At 38.8% G+C, this 18,918-nt stretch overlaps 2 protein-coding genes across 6 annotated transcripts in view; both read right to left on the bottom strand.

The window, feature by feature from the left end:
* Nucleotides 1-976: 976 nt before the first annotated feature.
* LOC127957425 (nanos homolog 1) lies at nucleotides 977-1,699 on the bottom strand. Its single transcript, XM_052555962.1, has one exon. The coding sequence runs from the start codon at nucleotides 1,541-1,543 to the stop codon at nucleotides 1,118-1,120; it is 426 nt and encodes a 141-aa protein (XP_052411922.1). The 5' UTR covers nucleotides 1,544-1,699; the 3' UTR covers nucleotides 977-1,117.
* A 1,323-nt stretch (nucleotides 1,700-3,022) lies between these two features.
* LOC127957413 (active breakpoint cluster region-related protein) overlaps nucleotides 3,023-18,918 on the bottom strand; it is a 186,693-nt gene continuing 170,797 nt past the window's right edge. For all 5 annotated transcript variants that reach the window (XM_052555941.1, XM_052555942.1, XM_052555943.1 and 2 more), the window contains 7 exons: nucleotides 9,586-9,645; nucleotides 9,392-9,501; nucleotides 9,008-9,147; nucleotides 8,156-8,290; nucleotides 7,930-8,035; nucleotides 6,777-6,927; nucleotides 3,023-4,511 (listed from right to left, as the gene is read on the bottom strand). In XM_052555941.1, coding sequence (XP_052411901.1) covers nucleotides 4,422-4,511; nucleotides 6,777-6,927; nucleotides 7,930-8,035; nucleotides 8,156-8,290; nucleotides 9,008-9,147; nucleotides 9,392-9,501; nucleotides 9,586-9,645 — 792 coding nt within the window. In that variant the 3' untranslated portion in view covers nucleotides 3,023-4,421. The remainder of the gene's footprint in view (nucleotides 4,512-6,776; nucleotides 6,928-7,929; nucleotides 8,036-8,155; nucleotides 8,291-9,007; nucleotides 9,148-9,391; nucleotides 9,502-9,585; nucleotides 9,646-18,918) is intronic.

Genomic DNA, 18,918 nt, shown 5'->3' with positions numbered 1-18,918 from the left:
ACACACACACACACACACACACACACACAGAGAGAGAGAGAGAGAGGCATAAGTTTAGATATCAGATATCTTTACATAAGAATCACTGTTTATCTTTATTTGACATATCTTTAAATGCGGAGTTAATTATAAAGTAAAGATAATTTATGTTGAGAAACTGTTTATAATTAACATTTATAGTCTAGTAAAGGATCTGTAAACTAACGTCAGCAGAAAAACAACCACCACCACATCGTATCAATCAAAGTCACTTGGATACGATTCGACAGCAGCTTCTAAAAGCATCAACTGTCCCGGTATCTGCTGAATATATAAATATGTCTCTTTCAACGACACACAAACACTGACCGTGTTCATGTTTCCCGCACCGGCGTGCGCTCTTCTTCTTCACTAGTTTGAAAGGAGCAAAACACACCGTTGGTTTATAGCACCACCTACAGTTTTTATTGCGAACAGCATGGCCAAATTATTCTTAGTAATAATAATAATCCTTCAGAGTAAAAATTCCTTCTTTAGTATAAGTTTAACTTTCAAAATATTTTAGCGTGTTATTAAAATCAGAGAAGTCAATTACCTGAAAAAGTTTTCCTTAACTTGTTAAATTGACAGATGGGTTTAAGAGACAATTCTTTTCTTAAACTGATGCACAGATTGTAAAGAAACATTCGTTTACATCAGATGTTAAACCAAGATTGTGTAAGGCCTTGAATGTAAACAGAGGGATTTTGAATTGGATGCGAAACTGGACCAGGAGCCAAAAGAGCTGTTGGAGGACAGGAGTGACGTGTTGAGGGGAGGGGGTTCGAGTTATAACGCGAGCAGCAGAGTCCTGGACCAGTTAAAGATTATGGAGAGATTTGTGAGGGAGGCAAAAGAGGAGAGAATTACAATAATCCAGACCGGATTATTATTATATTATACGACTGTCAACTGCCAAATCAAATCAACAACGAGGAACGGATTCAAACCTGTTTTTGATGCACTAGAAAAATATTTTTATTTTAAAATTAACCACAGAAGCACGTTTCAACCGTTAACATGTAAACAACCTTTTGAACACATTTTCACAACAGACTTCGAACACAGACGCACGGTGTTGTTGACGGAGTCCATTGATTCACGGGTCGCCGGTCTCCGGTGTGTTCCTCCGCGGACAGTAGTGGCGGGTGTGCGCCCGGTCTCCGGTGGCGGAGCAGAACGGACACACGTAGCTCCTCAGGATCGGGCAGAGGATCCGTCCGTCTCGGGCTTTCAGTCTGTGAGTCATGTACACCACCGGTGTCTCTCCGTTTTGTCGGCAGAATCCGCAGGAGTCCCGAGGGGTCCGCAGGTCTCGGCTGGAGGAGGTGGAGGTGCTGGAGACGCTGCTGCTGGATCCGGTTCTCACGAAACCCTCATCTGCGGCGTGTGCTCGGTCGCGCTGCTCCAGCAGCTGCGACAGGGTCCCACGGAGGTCCATGTAGTCCCGCCACATCAGGAAACATCCGTCAGCTGCGGGGATGCTCTTCTCTCGCTCGGTCATAAAGGGAGATGACTGCATCATGTCTGGTTTGAAGCAGGTGTGTGTCACCCATCTTCACCCCGAGCTATTTATAGTAGACTCCAGACAGGAATGTCTGGGGCGATGAACCCCTGACCCACGCGTGACCGAGGTCATTGCAAGGTCACTGAGGCAGACACGTGCCAGACTGAGAGCACGTGAGCGCTGTTGTCTGTCTGTCTGGCTCGTTTAAACACTGTAACATTTTCAGCTAGTACATGCCAACTTTTGCTGTTAGAAATAAGTTGCCAGGACTTACCAGTAAACAGCCTCACAAAATATAAGCAAAGTATAAAACATAACAACCGTTATTTTTTTAAAGTTTATTCAGTTGTGCAATTTGTATACATCTTTTAAACTAAAAAGCGTTATACTTTAAAATATAGGGTGAATTCAGGAAAACTGACTTTCCTAGATGCTTATCTTTCTTTTTTCTTCATTGGCTGTTGACCCCCCCAATTCATATAAATCAAGATATATGTTTTGAGATCATATACTCCAATAATCTTTGATTTAAAAAAAGATAATGTGTATCCTAATTAGAAATTATAAAACACACACACTGTATACACACATACACATATGTAATGTTTATTAACACTTTATAATCAAACAACAAACAAACATATTCAACAACATATAGCCTGTATTAGAACATGTAAGTGTGGTATTATTGTGTTCACTTGTTACCCCATACCCCAAACAAAATATGATGATTATTGTAATTTTAGTTTAATGGACTGACAAACATGATTCTAATTTAAGAGGGTTTAGATGTTTGAAAGCAGCATACAAAACCACTGCTACAGGAAAAACACATTTGTGTAAGTGAAATACATAGACTGTATAAAAACAGGTGAACTATTGATTTAATAACCCTTTTTAGATACATACAACTTCCCCATGTGACAACTAGCCCCTGCGTGTTTAATGCAAAACGTTCAAGTGCTACCTTTTTGATAACTATTTAAACTAATGAAATACTAATGAAATCCTTTTTACTAAAATTACACCAACACCAAATGTGGTTACTGAGCATTTAATGAGATCCTGTTTCATGAATTTGCTCTCATCTGTGGGGTCAATCTCTGTCATTGAATGATGGGATCCGACTCGCTCCTTTAATTCATCCCAAAGCTGTGCAGTCGGGTTCAGGTCCAGGTTTTGTGCAGGCCGGTCCAGATCTTTCAGTAAATCGTTTGTGCTTGGACCTCACACAGAAGCATAATCATGCTGAAAAAGTTCAGAAATAACTGTCATAAAGCTGTGTATGTAATGTAGCATTGCTTGAGCTTTTTGCCATATAGTACCTGGCTTTGTACATGCTTTTCATGTATCATGCTTAATCCGTTTTTACACCTATGCATAGATTACTGTGCCTTTTTCTTCTATCCAACAGTTCACACCGTTAAAGCCACCCCACAGAAGCATATTTAAGATATTTGATTTCAAGCAGACCTTTAAAATAAAACGAAAACTTGCTGTGCTCAATGTTCTTTTTATTTATTTTACTAAAAACGGGGAAAAAAAGGTCACATCAACATTTACCCTTGTTAATACAGAATACTCAATATCTTTCAAACAGAAATAAAATACACCAGTTTTTAACTTCCTTTTATATTAAAATATCAAATGGTCTGCAATCTAACAGTGCTTATGAAGTACGTCACTGGCTTTATAGAAGAAAGGTTTCATTTTTCCCTCTGCTCTGCCAGTGATCTTCATCAGTGGAGTAAAAATAATAACAATAATAATAATCATTAAATAAAATCAAAATACAGAGAAGAAAATGAACCTTTGTGTTATCCTGCCACTTTTTATCTGACAAGCTGAACATGCAAAAGAGGGCGAATAGCACAGATCTTTCTACAGAATAAACGGAAGTATCACCAGACACTTCAACTTGCAAAGATGACAGGAGATGATTTTTCTCCAAATCAAGACATAGTTTTGCGTTTTTCCGAGTATATTCTCACTACATTGCATACCACGACTTGTCCCAAAAGCTGGCATTTTAACAGTTAGTTTCTCTCTTCGACAGTATAATCAACTCTATACTGACAGGAAGTTAAAACAAATCAAAAAATGAAGAAGGACTCCACAGAGTCTCAAAGTGTACTCAACTGTACAAGCACAATTAACAGTATATATTCATAATAAATAGGGTGATTTTTGGCCTGGATGTACTTGGACAAGGAAGGTCAGGGATTTCAAAGTTTTGCCCAGAAGGAAACACTCGCAGCATGAGATATGTATTTTGAATGATTGCATTTGCTCTCTCTCTCTCTCTCTCTCACACACACACACACACGCATACACACACACACACACACAATGACAGCTCAATGTCCTCGTTAACACATGCACAGAAGCTTTTGAAACTAAACAATACAAACAAATAATATTTCTAAAACATGTAAATGCTGATGTTTACTGGAACGTCTCTCCAGGAATAGAGCGACTGCAGTTGATTTCCAGCTCCGGGATCACTGAACTGGGCTTTAGAGGAGACGCCACAACTGATGCAGACATCCCAGCATGCATCTGCAACTCAGACCAACCAGCATCCCAAGACACGAACCTTCAGATGAGATGGTAAACGAGGTGCTTGACATAGTAGGACATGTGTTTGTGTTTGGCAGGACACAAGTGGGATAAGGTGATGCTGGTCCTGATCCTGGGCTGGCTCTGATGGTCCTCCTCTCGCTGCAGCTCTTCTCCGCGCTGGATCGAAGCGTAAGCTCCCTTTACACATGAACATGACTGGAGACAACAAATACAGGGGGAGAGCGGCCACAGTCTTTCACTGTCCCCCCGCTGGACCGTTGACTTTGTACACAAAAAAGACAATGTTTGAGAGCAAGAGAGTCTGTTGTTGGGGTTAGACGTCAGTTGAGAAATAGAGTGTGTTCTTCTTCAGCTCAGCGAAGGATATGGGTGGATGCTGCAGGTAGTACAGCAATACCTGGACCTGTGAAGACAGAGGAGCATTGACAGTGAGGCAGGGATCTGTCAGCATTATTCACCCACACCACTCCTACACGAATAACACTGTGAGTTTAGTCTGAACAAAAAAAGAAAAGGAAACTACTACTTTTCAGCACAGACCATGCCATATCTATGTTAGTAGTTCAGAATTAAAGCCTGTTCACACTAAGAATGAAATCTATAAAGATAACTACTTAAGCGTCCACACCAGCGGATGATATCTTCTGTTTATAAGCACACACTCATCTGTCGCTTAACATTCTCGAGCTCATTCTGGTGTCATTGTTTTTATCGTTCATCAGCTGGGAAAAAAATCATTCTGAAAATGTCAATTTTGCTTCTCTGTGCCCTTATAGTTCTAGCTGTGGTGTGGTCTTTGCTGTTCTTTAATACTGAGGACACTTTTAAAAGTAGAACTTCTTTATCTTTATAGTTATCATCTTTGGTGCAAACAGACCTTTAGTAATGACTGAAAAAAAAGGAATGAGCAGAACACTGTGTCCTTACCAGAGGTCACATTATTTATTACTGTATAATAACAACAACAACAACAATAATAATAACAAAAGTTACAGTATTTACACTTTTATCCAGAATAGCTTGTGTGTGTGTGTGTGTGTGTGTGTTTGAGTTTGTATATCTTTTACACACACACACAAACAAACTCAAGTCTCAATCAAAGACAAGTGTCTTCTTTCAAAATATACCATAATTATGGCCAAAGGGTTGCCTGTCTAATTAATATTCATGAGCCTCTCTTCTGATTGGCCTGTGGTTTTCTGAGTGGCGCACGGCCAGGCCAACCACAGGTAACTAGAGTCAGCCGACGTCACAGTGCTAGCTGGAGGCAGCAAAACAAAGTGAAACTGGAGGCGGCCCACTCAAACCAGCGCAGATTCAGCTACGTAAGGAGCTTAAAATATCATCTCGTTGTTATGTTGGGTGCCAGAATCAACGTAATGAGAGATTTGATTGCAAATCTGCTGTCACTGCCAGACAAACCAACTGATGACAGCTGTGGTTAAACGTGATAAAACAAGCAGACTGAACAGAAATGATGGTTTGCAATGCACACTTATTGAAGACGTTCAAAAGTATTGTGTTTTGTTGTTATGGACGAGTCTACAGATTTCTTGCCATATGTTTCGTGCATGTCAAAATGTCTGTGCATGTGTGTAAAACAACAAACTGACGATTTATATATAATAATTTTTAACTGTATATACAATGTTGTGATTTACTGTGGCTGAAACAATGTAGCTGTAAAAATAGTTGCCTTCTGAAACTCAAGTGTATATACATCTTCATCATGACGTGCTAGATGAGTTTGTCTGTACTATGCACATTTGATGTGATCCACCTTATAGTAACAATCCTGTCAGTTCGTCCATCCTTTGAGTGAGATTGTAACGTTATTGGTTGGCTGATCTGGTTTTGTGGTTAAAGTTAACCTTTTCGACATGTTTCAGTGCTGTTGTTTCTCAATGATCAGCAATGGCACGGACGGGATGTTGACAAAAGTAGAGTGGGACGGTGGCCGGTGCTCAGGGTGGTGTCTGCAGGAGGTGACTGTGTAGTTATGATGACAACTTTTTACAGAAGTCACAACGGTCCGTGAAAAATCACAGCTACTTTAAGCAGGCTGTGCGCATTTTGCTGTGGACAGACTGTTTTGAAATTTATATGGTAGTTAAATAGCCCCTAGACCTCAGTTATCTTGAAAAAAGCCAGGAAATTTCAACTTTGACAATATGGGACCTTATTGGCTTTTTTGGCATCTGATCGCAAATGTCGCCAAATTTTGGAGCGCTTAGATTAGCAATCAAGATCCTGGCAGATCGCTCACAGTCCGGTCCTCACAGATGACGAAAAAAAGTGCATAGGAATCTATAGATGGAATGAAATTTTAATTTGACAACAAGTATCTGATTCCCGACCTTAAGTATCTGACTCTGGAATCAGAATCGATTTTCAATTCTCAACTCTAATGCTGACAACATGAGCGCATAAATACACGAGTGAACTGAAGATGCCCAGGACTTGCTCTCACCTGAGGTCAGTGTTATATGATAGTATGGAAATCAAGACAATGGAATAATCACAGAGCACATCAGCATCACAATCAGCGCTGATGTGCATCTCCAAACTGTCAAACACACCAAAACACAGGACATGATGGTGATCTATGATATATCCATGCTGGGAAAGACTCCAGGAGTGAGCAGTGAGTGTGTAAGCCACGACTGACCTGTGCCATGACATCATGTGACCAGATGTCAGAGGCCAGCGTGATGTGGGCCTTATTGATCTCTGACTCCGACGGTCTCAGCAGAGTGGGGCCAAACACTGTGGCCAAATTATGCTCAGACATCTTATTGACCGGCTCCTTCTCTGCCACCCTGAAATGAGAGGAAACAAACACCAATACAGAACTGAATCACATCTTAGAAACAATCATCAAGTTGAACACAGTTTATTAGAATGTGTGTGATGTATAGAGCTGGCCAGCAGGTGTCAACAGTGAGCAGTGCTGTTAACTCAATCCAGCATGTGCTGTGTCTGTGATGTGTCTGTGCCGTGTCTGTGCTGTGTCTGTGATGTGTCTGTGATGTGTCTGTGCCGTGTCTGTGCTGTGTCTGTGATGTGTCTGTGATGTGTTAATGGGCAGCAGTTAGAGTTGGCAATAAGGCCTCCAGAGAGATTATTTTTGACACTGTTTATAAACCCAAGGCCTTGCTCGCTAATTACAGACATTTCAGAGAGATTTGTGTGATTTGCCACAGCAGTTTCACACGGACTAAAATAAAACAGAACCGTGGGTATTTCATGATGTTCATGTGAAGCTGCCGTCTTCACTGTCAACAACAAGTAAGTCCTGTCATCACTTCATTTTAATATAGTTAAAAAATGTAATTTATTCCCGGAAAAAATCTGGAATTAATCAGCAGCCATTACTTCAGTCTTTAGTGTCACATGATCCTTCAGTAATCATTCTGTTATAATGACTTGTTGTTCAAGAATCATTTAAAGGTAGAAAGAAGAAAAAAAATCAGCTTTGTCACCACAAGAATTACACATTTTAAATTTCAAACATATGTAATGGATTACTTGTTTTAAAACATTAAGATTTTTCACAAAATTGCTGTTTTGCTGTATTGATAATCAAATAGACATCAATGTCCCCACAAGGATAGTAAGACCCAAAATGTTTTATCTTGCTGGGACATTGTTTGATCCCCATTAAGAAAACATTCTAATAATAAAGAAATCATACAAAAAGATGTTTTTTGAAAATGTTTTCTGTAAGGGTTGTGTTTAGGGGTAGGAGATAGAATACAAAATTATAAGTCATTATGTACATAAAACATGGAAACCCAACATGTGTGTGTGTGTGTGTTTACCTCTTGAGGTGTTCCAGTAGGGTGAGGAATGTGATGAGATTTGGGTCTGGTAGTGACCGCAGCAGATGCATCATGCAGTTTTCTTTTGCTGCAGGATCTGAGAGAGCTGTGATAAAGAGTTTGACAAAGAGGAGTGTTATTACACCTCCATCACCTTAATTCTAAATGACTCTTCTACTAATCACACGGTGATGCAGTTTTAAGTGTGAAAGGTGAAAGGTCATACCAATGCCCTCCATGAAGGCCGGGTACAGCCGGTCTGTGAGAAGAGGTTCTGGCAGCTCCCTGAAATACAATTTCAGTGTCCCTGCTATGGCATTAATGTCCATATCACTCAGCATCATCAGGATATCTTTGGTATCTGAGAAAGAGAGAGAGAGCGAAAGAGTAAATGATTTGCCATCGAAACAAATACTCTTGCAGGCTGAGTAATAAGCTTCCGGCACGACATATGACATAACAGTGAGCAACACATGAAGGTACAGCTCTGGAGAGTCCCTACAGACTCTGTGTGAGTGTGTTTATTGAGTCAGCTGACAGCTGGAAGGGCTCAGACCTCTGCATGGCCTTTCCCACAGCACTGCTGCTGCTTTTAGACTCAAGCCACAGGCCTCCACTGACCACACATAACCAGACACTGATGGGAAATCAAAGCAAAACACTGTATAAGATGTAGTACGTATAACTGAATGGAGGAAAATCTCACTACTGTGTGCAAAATTGCCACCTCGCAAATTGGCTTCCCAGCCAATTTGACCACAAGGTATCACAAAATAAAAATAAAGACTCATTTTGGACTTTTGCATTTAAACTGCATGCATAATTGTTGGGCACGTTGATAGTCAGTCTGAGTTAAACCTCTTTTTTGGCTAATTTTTTCATTTGTTTTTCTCTTTCTTTATCTATTATATATCACTTAGAAATTATCAAATACAAAATTAATAGTAGTTATTAAGACTGATGTGGTAAGAAATCGGTAAAATGTGATTATATCTGTAAAAAAATACCATCAGAATATGCATGTAGTGTTTAGTAGTTGGATAAGTGTGTGAAGTGTAATTGCTTAAGAGTCTCTTACTGGCATCAAACGCAGCTTTGAGGGCCTGGATGTCCGTGGCCACTCCAGAGATCCTGTAAATCCCCACTTCATCAATCCCTCTCTTCTCCACCTCCTCAATGCACTGCCGCACAATGTAAGGCACCTTGGAGCGTTCACGCCTGAGGAACAACAACAGGCAAAGTTCATGTACTGTACGTGAGAATCTGTGCAGCTGTGACAGTGCCATATTTTTTTTGCAGTATATTTTGAGTGTTTAAAGTCATGGAGAAACTGACATTACAATAGATTTTTTTCTCCTAATTGTAACGTCCAGTTCCTTTTAATTTAATATAGGCTATACTTTACAAGGTCAAAAAAAGAAAAAGAAACAAATGCAACTTTAAGGCTTGAGATTTCACTCACTTTGTCACCACACTGATTTTGACCCCAAACACGCCGCTCTGTTTCTTAGATGGCGTCCGCTTCAAGCTTAAGTCCCGACTGGTAAACTTCATGGAAAACTCCACTTTAATCTGAAAAATAACCATAAATGAGATATGTGCATAGGGCAATAATGCAAAAGGTATCAATATGTTTGATGGCAAATAAATTAGTACCCCATTCATTTCTATGACGTCCATATGCCAGTTTTTGGACTGCACAGTCTGTGGGTCCAGCTGTGAAGAGACAGAGAGAAATGAGTGTGAGAATGACTTCATCTTTAGCACAGAACATTATGATGCAATTATTGCTGCTCGGTACAATGCAAACACTATGGCCTCAGAAAATATTGTTTTAGGTCAAAGGTTAGTGCTGAGAGACCACAGCAGACCAAGAGTGCTGGGTTATTATTCAATTAAGAAAAATATTTCAACAATGAATAGCAATAAACTGCCTCCAGAATGAAAAAGGCCTGAGGCTCAGAACAGCCACACTTTTGAGTATTTCAGTAAAGTGTCAGTATGCATGAGGGTGTTTCAGGTTTATGATGCAATATTTTGAGCTATATATCAGTAAACACCTGCGTTGTATGTTAAATTTCAAATGTATTTATTGGTATAGCTCTCTTTACAACACACATTGTTTCAAAGCAGCTTAAACATCATTTTGCTAAAGTTTCAGTATTTCTTAATGCTTTATAGTTGCATTTAGGAGATTAGAGCTGGGTGATTATAATAAAGTTAACATTTTTGATGATACAAGCAATCAAGCAGTTGCGATTTGCTATATAGTATGCATTTCTACATGCCAACTCTTTCTGTGAACATTTTAAACCTACAACAGCAGCTTACTTCTATTTCCTCTCCCATACCCTCCCCTCTTTTTTTTTTTTTTTTGATAAAGATGACTAAAAATCATTTTGCTATTCTATCTAAAAATCCCCAGACAGTCCTTTCTATAAAAAACCCCTGAGAAACTCACAGTAGATTTCTTCCCTTGTTATTACATATCTAGACCGTGAAGTGAACTGTATTAGACTGCTGAATGAGAGCAGGAGTCCAGCATAGATGAATCAAACCTGAATGAAGCACAGCACTATAAACACAACATGAATCAAAGTGAGAATCACTACTTTCCATGAGCTGGATGTGACAGTGACAATACGGTTATATTCAGAGATCAGGCCATTTAAAGTGTTTAGGATTACCCATAACTCGTAAGAACTCATGCATGCTATGATATTTAGGTACATTCGGGCTACTGTCCTGTGAACATATATGGAAAAGCACTTGCGACAAAATCTGTGCTGTTTCCATTAACACACAACTCTCTAAGGAGAGCAGACTTAGTTACACTCTCTCTCACATACACACCAGTTTCCCATGCTACATGCCACAGACAAGATGGATGATGGGAAGGGCTCTCCCCACTCTTAAACTAATCTGTCAATCAAAGCCAAAGGTAAGAGACACAATAATAATCAATCTGAGCGTCTGGACCACATCTGAATCCAGTTACTGATCAGCGTTAGAAATCAACTAGATATGCCGTGCTGTTCCACATTAAGACTCAATCCAAAGTAATTCCTGTGCATGTGCATTTAATTAAACTTCACTGACAATCAGCATGAAGTTGGCTTATGCATGAGGGAACACAAACAGCACACCTGCTGACAAATCTGCCATAAAATTAAGATTTACAGGAAAACATGCGTAGGTTGAGTAGCTTTTGTCTGACAAAGTCCGTCAAGCACATAAAACTGCATTAGCTTGTATAGCTAAAATCAATTCTCTCAATACAATTAGTGTGCAGTCATCATTACTGATGTTGTTTATACACATATTAGGGCTATAATGAGATTATTATTGGATATTTATGGAACGCTGCAGCCGTGTTATTATCCCACGGCTAAAACAATACGTCATGTTTACACCAATCAAATTAAGAGGTTAATAAATGGATATTTTGAGATCAGCAGTGAGGACACAAGCGGGTCTGGTGTTTACTGTGGTTAATCCAAATCAAGCTGATATTTTCTGATATTTTAAGAGATGCATTGAATGTATTGACCTTGACACAGACATGAGGGTCTGATGCAGGGGTCTCAATGATATCTTCTACGCATGTCAAAACACATGTAGCTGTCAATGAAAATAACAGTATTTATCACTCCAAACATTACTGACAATCATAATCTTCTGCAGTGTGAACGTAGCCTTACAGATCCCAAATGTCTACGCTACACATGCCCTTACTTGAGCCCTTCTCTAACCTTCTGGTGCTTCTTACTTCATTCAAAATTTATGGAATCAAACGAGTCCATGATATGTCTAGAAAATCCTTTAATACAGCTAAACGGCTTACCCTTACAAAGGCTCGCCTTGTAGTTACTTCATCTGTCCAAGTGCTTTTCTCCAAACTCTTAGTAAATGTCCTGAGGGATTTCACTTCACATTTTCCTCTGGGAAATCTCAAAGTTTGGGATAAAAGAGCTAAAAACGAACGTCTGTGAGATTATTTTAACAGCGTACTCAAATGATCCCCAATAAGCCAGACTGGATGATCATGTTAAGGTGGGGTGAAGGTCAGAGAAGAAACTTATTCTCATCACTCTCAGCACTGGCCAACCGTCTTCAAGACAGCAGTCAATAGTACTGTATCTTCAATGTCCTCGCTGAACCGCTCAGGGATTGCACAACCAAAACAAAGACCGAAGCTGTCTTTGAAATGTTTTGAATGAAGAGCATTCGTGCATGTGTCCTGATCCAAATGCTTTGAAAGGGTGCGAATGAGATTCTGAGGAGCTCTGGTCCATGATAACCTCAAATAATCCCTCTAATGAGGGCCACATTGTGATTTGTCTTGAAAATGGGATCAATCCCAAACATACTGTATACTGTGAGAAAAAAGGAAAACACTAACTATAGTAAATATCCAGAAAGCATAGTATCAAGATAAATATAAAAACTTACTGATACCATGCACTGTGAAAAAAAAGGCTTTACCATAGTACATGCCCAGAAAAAATCGAGGCACATGTTCAAAAAAAAAAAAAAAAAAAAACGTAGAACATATCGCTGGAGAATCTTTTAAAAACATCAAACAGATAATGCAGGTAATATCTCACAGTCATAATTACACCACTTTGTTTGATCAAAGAGAAATCAAATATTTACTTCACATTCCTCAAGTAGAGTTTAAAAGCCTGTCACTATCCCTTTTTCTCTTATATTCCCTTGTTCTCTTCCTAGCAATGAATTCCACAGTGTATTTTTTAGCCATTGCACCATGGCAGTCATTTACAGTTTGTATTGTCTGAGACAATCAAACAATTGCATAAACACAGTGAAATGACTGATGCATTGTCATATTGTATTCCCATGGTTTAACTCTCTGAAAAATGAACTACTGTTTAAAATTTTGGGGATTGTAATATTATTGAAAGACATAACTACTTTCATTCAGCAAGGATGCATTATATTATTGAGAGTAAATACATTTATAATGTTACCTAACAAAAGATCTCAGTTTCAAGTCAATTATTTGAATTTTGCTATTAATCAAAGAATCCTGAAAAATATATACAACAAAAATAAGCAGAAATAAGAAAAAATAATAATAAGAAATGTTTCTTGAGCAAATATTCAGCATATTCCAATGATTTCTTGTGAAACTGAAGACTGAAGTAATATAAAGGCTGCTGAAAATTCAGCTTTGCATCCCAGGAATAAATAACATTCTACAGTAGAATATATTAAAATAGAAACGTTAATTTCAACTGTGATTATACTTAATATTGGTTGTTTTGCTATACTATAATTAAAAAAATGCACCATTGGTGAGTTTAATAATATGTTTTTATAAAAACATAAATATTCTTCTTCCAACCTCAAACCTTTAAATGGTTGTGTATTAATATACAACAAGGTCAGAAAAAAAAAACTTCAAGCTCATAACAATTTCTTTGTCCCAGCAGTGTAGATTCAGTAAGAGAGCAGAACACATTGTCAAGAGTATTTTTGTATCTGTCAGCAAGGGCAGAATTATCCAGGCACTGAAGAACCAACATTGGAACCAAATGTCATGAAAAAGTCAAAACAAAATTCATTTTTCATACAGTATAACGTCCAGTGTGCTGTCAGACGTATGAATGAATGGAGGCAGTTTTGTGTGACTGCTGTAGCTCTGTGCTCATCCTCCTTACATAAAGAGCCTTGGTATTGTATAATAAAGCCTAACGCATGGCTGAAGATGTAATGTGACTGATGTTGTGAGCAAACAAGCACAAATACAGCAAAACACAACTTGTATTATTTATGCCGCGTTGTTTATACTGTATGAACCCAAAAGAAGCAATGCAGGCTAAAGCACTAAAATAAACATGACAAACAGCTTTGTTCAACAAGAGATCAGTAAAATATCAAGCCCCGTTTCATAATTTTCCTGATCACCTTATTTTTCATGACTATATAGCACGCTACAGCCAGACATCCAGCATTACCCTTCACACATCTCTCTGTAGCATGTGGCCAGTAGTTCCAGCTCACACTCTTGAGAAATCTTGGCATTTGTAGGAAAACGCGTGTTTGCTCAGTGTGTGGTGTGCATGGGAAAAAGGCGTAATTTCTGTGGTATCCAGAGGTTGGTGTGGAGGTCAAGCTGATGTTTGCTGTAGTGTTCTGATGCATTGTGCTGATGTCACAGGCTCGGCCTGCCGGGCTGGACTGGGCCTCTTCCAGTAAATTGAATCACACAGGAAATGCCAATAATCAGCTGATTCATAAACATGGTCATCAATCCACTGCTCACATCTTTTACTATCATCCTACATATTTTTGTAAAACATATTAAGAGCTCTTCCATATAAGGTATTTAAAAACACGAGGTGTGACCGTCCTTGTGATGGAAGTACTACCACATTACTGAATGATCATCATGTATAGTACATATACTTAGGTAAAAAGCATTTCTTTAAACTTTCTTTGAACCACAAAGTACCATTTACATTAATATCAAAGTCCCAGGTATTACTATAGTACATTCATTTTTTATAAGGGAGGTTTCTTTAAAGAAAACAATAGCATAATTATAAAACATGGTCCAAACAAGTGTCCAAAAATATGACCCAAAAAATTTCTTTTAAATAGAAGTAACTACAGAAACTAAAAACAACAACCCCATGAGTCAAGAAATCCAGCTTTTGTAAATACCCTAAAAGTTATAAAGCATAAGATAAATTTTTAACAGACCATTGGATGCTAATGACTCGCTAATAAATGCAAGCCAGTTACCCTAACAGAAGACAGTGTCATAAATCAAGCTAAACATCTGCTAAAAGAGAACCATGAATAATATAATTCCTCATGGACCCATTTGGTCCAATTGGACAAATTATCATGAAACAAAGCGTGAAAGAACTACTGAATCAGACGCAAACAGTACAAAAGCATAACCTGTATATTTCAACACAGTACAATCATGTACACTGGACACTGGACAAAGAAAGTCAAATGGAAACATCCAGATCCATGCTATATTTCAAAGTACCATGGTATTGCCACAGCACTTAACTGTATAAAGAAGAAATCCAAACAGGACAACAGCTGTTGTGTCCAGTAACGAACCTCACCATCACCCTCCTCCACTTCATTAGCCCAATAAGCAAGAGCGTGTGGGGGTTCAGTAGCCCCTCACAGGGGTCTAGTGCCCTCACACTTGCAGCAGAAGATTTATGCATGTGATAAAAGCATCCATTAGCATAAAGCTGGCATTTAAAGGCCTTTAAAGAGGAGCAGGGTTCATCAGTTGTTCAGTCATTAGCATGCTATAACCTGGAGCACTATAGGCTAGAGAGAAGATAGTTACAGCCGAGGATGGGTTCATCTCTGGGGACATATTCCTCTTGTGCATAATACATCTCTTTCACACAGACCCTCCCTCCTTCTGTTCTTTCATTCCTTTGAATGGAGGAACAATTTCTGCTTCACCAAAAGGGGCACTATAGGGAGCATTAGTGTGAGCAGTCTTCTTACAATCAGTTTTCTCTTTCAGGTCAACTACAGCCAACAATTTACTTAATACAGCATAATAGCATAGGCTCTTTGAGTATTGAGGTTTATTATAAAGGAGTGTTTAAAATTAAAGGAGTGTCATTTACCCATCATTTACCCCCATGCTGTTCCAGAACTGTATGACTTTCTCTCTTCTGTGGAATATGTACGATTTCAATGAAAATCTAATTCTGTACAGTATGTACAAAGGAATTACATTTCCAATGTATTCCAGTGCATTTGATCTTGCATAAAAATCAGTGATTCTCAGCTGGTTTTGGTTCAGGACTAAGATTTTACATTGGAATTAATATTAAAGAAGTTCATTTCCAGATTGAAAATTCCCTGATAATTTATTCATCTCCATGTCATCCAAACGAACCACAAATGCTCGTCTTACACTAGCTCTGTGATGCACATGTGGGAATTCACACATTACGTAATCACGTTGGAAAAGACACGTTTGGCTAGTTCTTCATTCACATTTCGTTCTCCAACATCAAAATCATCCAACACCATTGTCAACCTTTTTTTTGTAAAGGGTGTTTCACATTCTTTTCACGTTCGCTTTGTAAACACTGAGTCAATTCTTACACCTACGTCATGCATGCATGTTCACGTAATGCATTCGAGCTAGTGCAAAACGAGCATCTGTGGTTAAAAAATATATCAATTATTTTATTTATTTTTTTGAAAATGACTGATCATTTCACTAGATCACCCTAATTCCTCGGCTGGTATCACGTAGAGACCTTTGAAGCTGCACTGAAACTGCAGCGAAACTTCAACATGGACAAAAATCCTAGAATGTGAAGTGAAGAAAGACATGAACTATTTAAATTAAATTGTCAGGATTTTTTTAATCTGGAAGTGAACTTCTTCTTTAAGTGGTGATCCAAAACAGTATCAAAATCGTGTACAGAGAAATAAGTAGTATACATCGGTTGCAGTGCATTCTGGGATTGAATGCATACACTTAATAACGTGCACTATGGATTTGGACACCACTTCAAATGGCTGTTTCCTCAAATAGTGAACTGTATACCTTTCACAAAGGATTTAGGGGGCAATTTTAGACACAGCCTATGTTTCTGGCCTGAAGGGTGGGTTCTGTTAAGAATTACGTTTATCAAATAAAAGTGTGTCCTATGGAGGTCAGACATTATAAGCAGGTCATAAGGCAACACTGGGATCATTCATGACATATCAAAGGAACACACTCGTACAGATAAACACACACACTCTCTTGACCACAAAGACTCATTCAATATTCAGTCAATGAGACTGGCCATCTGTGAGAGACTGTTTCAAAGCATTTTAAAGTGCAAATGACTGCAAAATGAGGTTAGTTTATAAATGTAATTGGTGGTATGTGGCAATTATGTGTGTATCTATTACACCTGTGTCTGAATACGAGCATACATGAGTAACTGTCTGTGTCTACATTTGACAGACAAGTCTTTATGTGTCAATACCTGTGGAAAGACAAATACAAATACAGCTTGTGTCTCCACGGTACATTTGTATGATTTACAGGCAATTTTCCTTCTATGAAGGAATTTTTATCAGATCAATTTAATATAGATGATGTTTAGAAATCAGAAAGACGAGGCAAGAGACAGATAACTTCAAAAGAGCATGTGCTTGGCAAATGGAAAGACATGGGTCTTGCTTTGTTGTGTGTTAATAACAAAATCTATTATCATAGAGTCACAGCGGGGGGTTTTTGTCTGTCACCTGTCTCTATAGTCAGACCTGTGTCCGTGGATCAGGAAGAGCACAGACCTGACAGAAACACAGCAGAGGCTAAAATGCTTTGTTCTTATAGGCAGAAAAACTATGCACATAAATTACTGCTCAAAGTGCTGGCAGGGCAAATACCCCACGTGGAGAGACCTAGATCTCGCCGACTCACATCGGCACACACACAAACACACACACAGCTGCACACCTACTCCCACAGTTACATGCAGAGTGTGAAGGCCCTGATCTCATCACAGCAGAACAATCATTCAGCAACACTGAGCACTGAGCTAAATGAATTAGACAACCAGTGCCATTCCATCAATGTTATACTAGTCACACTAGAAATTACACTGACGAGCAATCCTTCTCTCTATAGCAGGGGTCCACAGCCTTTCTTATTGTGTGAAATTTTGATTTGCACCGCCGATCAAATGTTTGAGGTCAGTAAGAATTGTTTTAAAAGAAATCAAAACTTCATTCTGCAAATGGGCCTTAAACTAATCAAAAGGGACAGTGAACACATTTATGTAAAAGAAGATTTAAATTTCATAAAATCTTTTTATTCACCATGGAATCATGAAAAAGATTATTCAGTTGTGTGTGTGAGAGTAAAGGTGTGATTAATTGACCTCCATCGGTGGGTGGGTGATACTTGCCAGGGACCCTGAGGACAGCAGGTTAAAGTGATAATTAACCTGTAGCTGCAGCCAGCCCACACACACACACACACACACAATAGTTTCTGAGAATTGTTGGCTTTTCATAAACTTATATTGTTTTATACTCACCAAACAATATGTTTTATCCCTAAGCCGTCCATAAACCAACACTTTACAGACAACTTGTTTGCATTGTTACACTTTCAGATAAACATCATTTAGTATTTTTTATATTATTATATTTTTGTTCCCTCATGAGGACCACAGGCCGGTCCCCACAATGTCAAACATTTCAGGTTTTACTATCCTTACCAATGATTAACGTATGGACAATGTAGCATAAACAAGTACACACAAACAAGACAGCCCAACTAACAGCTAACATTCAACACATTCATCAAACCAGAGTGAACAAACTACTATGTGTAAAAGTAAAGGAAGGAGAAAAGACATTATTATATTGTTATTAATATTTAAACGTCTTCATGTTCAGTAACTTTGTAATGCGTACTCATCATCTTAACAACAAACTACATGCAGGTGAAGAAAGCAGGTACAAGAGAGAACTGATCAGCTACAAAGATGCAAACACCTTTCACCAAAAAATATCAGACAAAAAATAATTCTAAAGGATCAACATTCTGAATTTCATGTCCATAAACAGAGCATGATAAAGTGATGGTTCAATCAGACTTTCAGTCAGTTTAAGACCAGGAAACAGGCAGAAAACAGACCGAGAGAATGAGAGCAGAAGGAGACAGATGGAGAGAGAATGAAAGAGCAAGTAACCTTTTGTCGGAGCAGTTTACTGCGCACACGGCCCCACAGTTTGGCGCCGGTGTTGGTGTGTCTTTTGATGGCTGAAGGATCGTCCACGCAGCAGTGCTGCTCCACGCGCTCACACACTGAGTTCAGATTACAGTCCGTCACCACGATCTCTGTCATCCTGACTGTGTTCCTCTCGCAGCTGCGCGCAAGGGCCACTGACCCCCAAAAGACCAGTAGAGTGATTCCCAAATGTAAAACCAAACTCTTTCCAAATATGTTTTTAGAA

This window comes from Carassius gibelio, chromosome B5 (genome assembly GCF_023724105.1).
Source record: "Carassius gibelio isolate Cgi1373 ecotype wild population from Czech Republic chromosome B5, carGib1.2-hapl.c, whole genome shotgun sequence".
In the NCBI taxonomy this organism is placed as follows: Eukaryota; Metazoa; Chordata; class Actinopteri; order Cypriniformes; family Cyprinidae; genus Carassius; species Carassius gibelio.
This window is presented reverse-complemented; position numbering and strand designations above follow the sequence as displayed.

What these genes read in the sequence shown, in the direction of transcription:
- LOC127957425 (XM_052555962.1), bottom strand. Translation starts at nt 1,543, where the DNA reads ATGATGCAGTCATCTCCCTTTATGACCGAGCGAGAGAAGAGCATCCCC.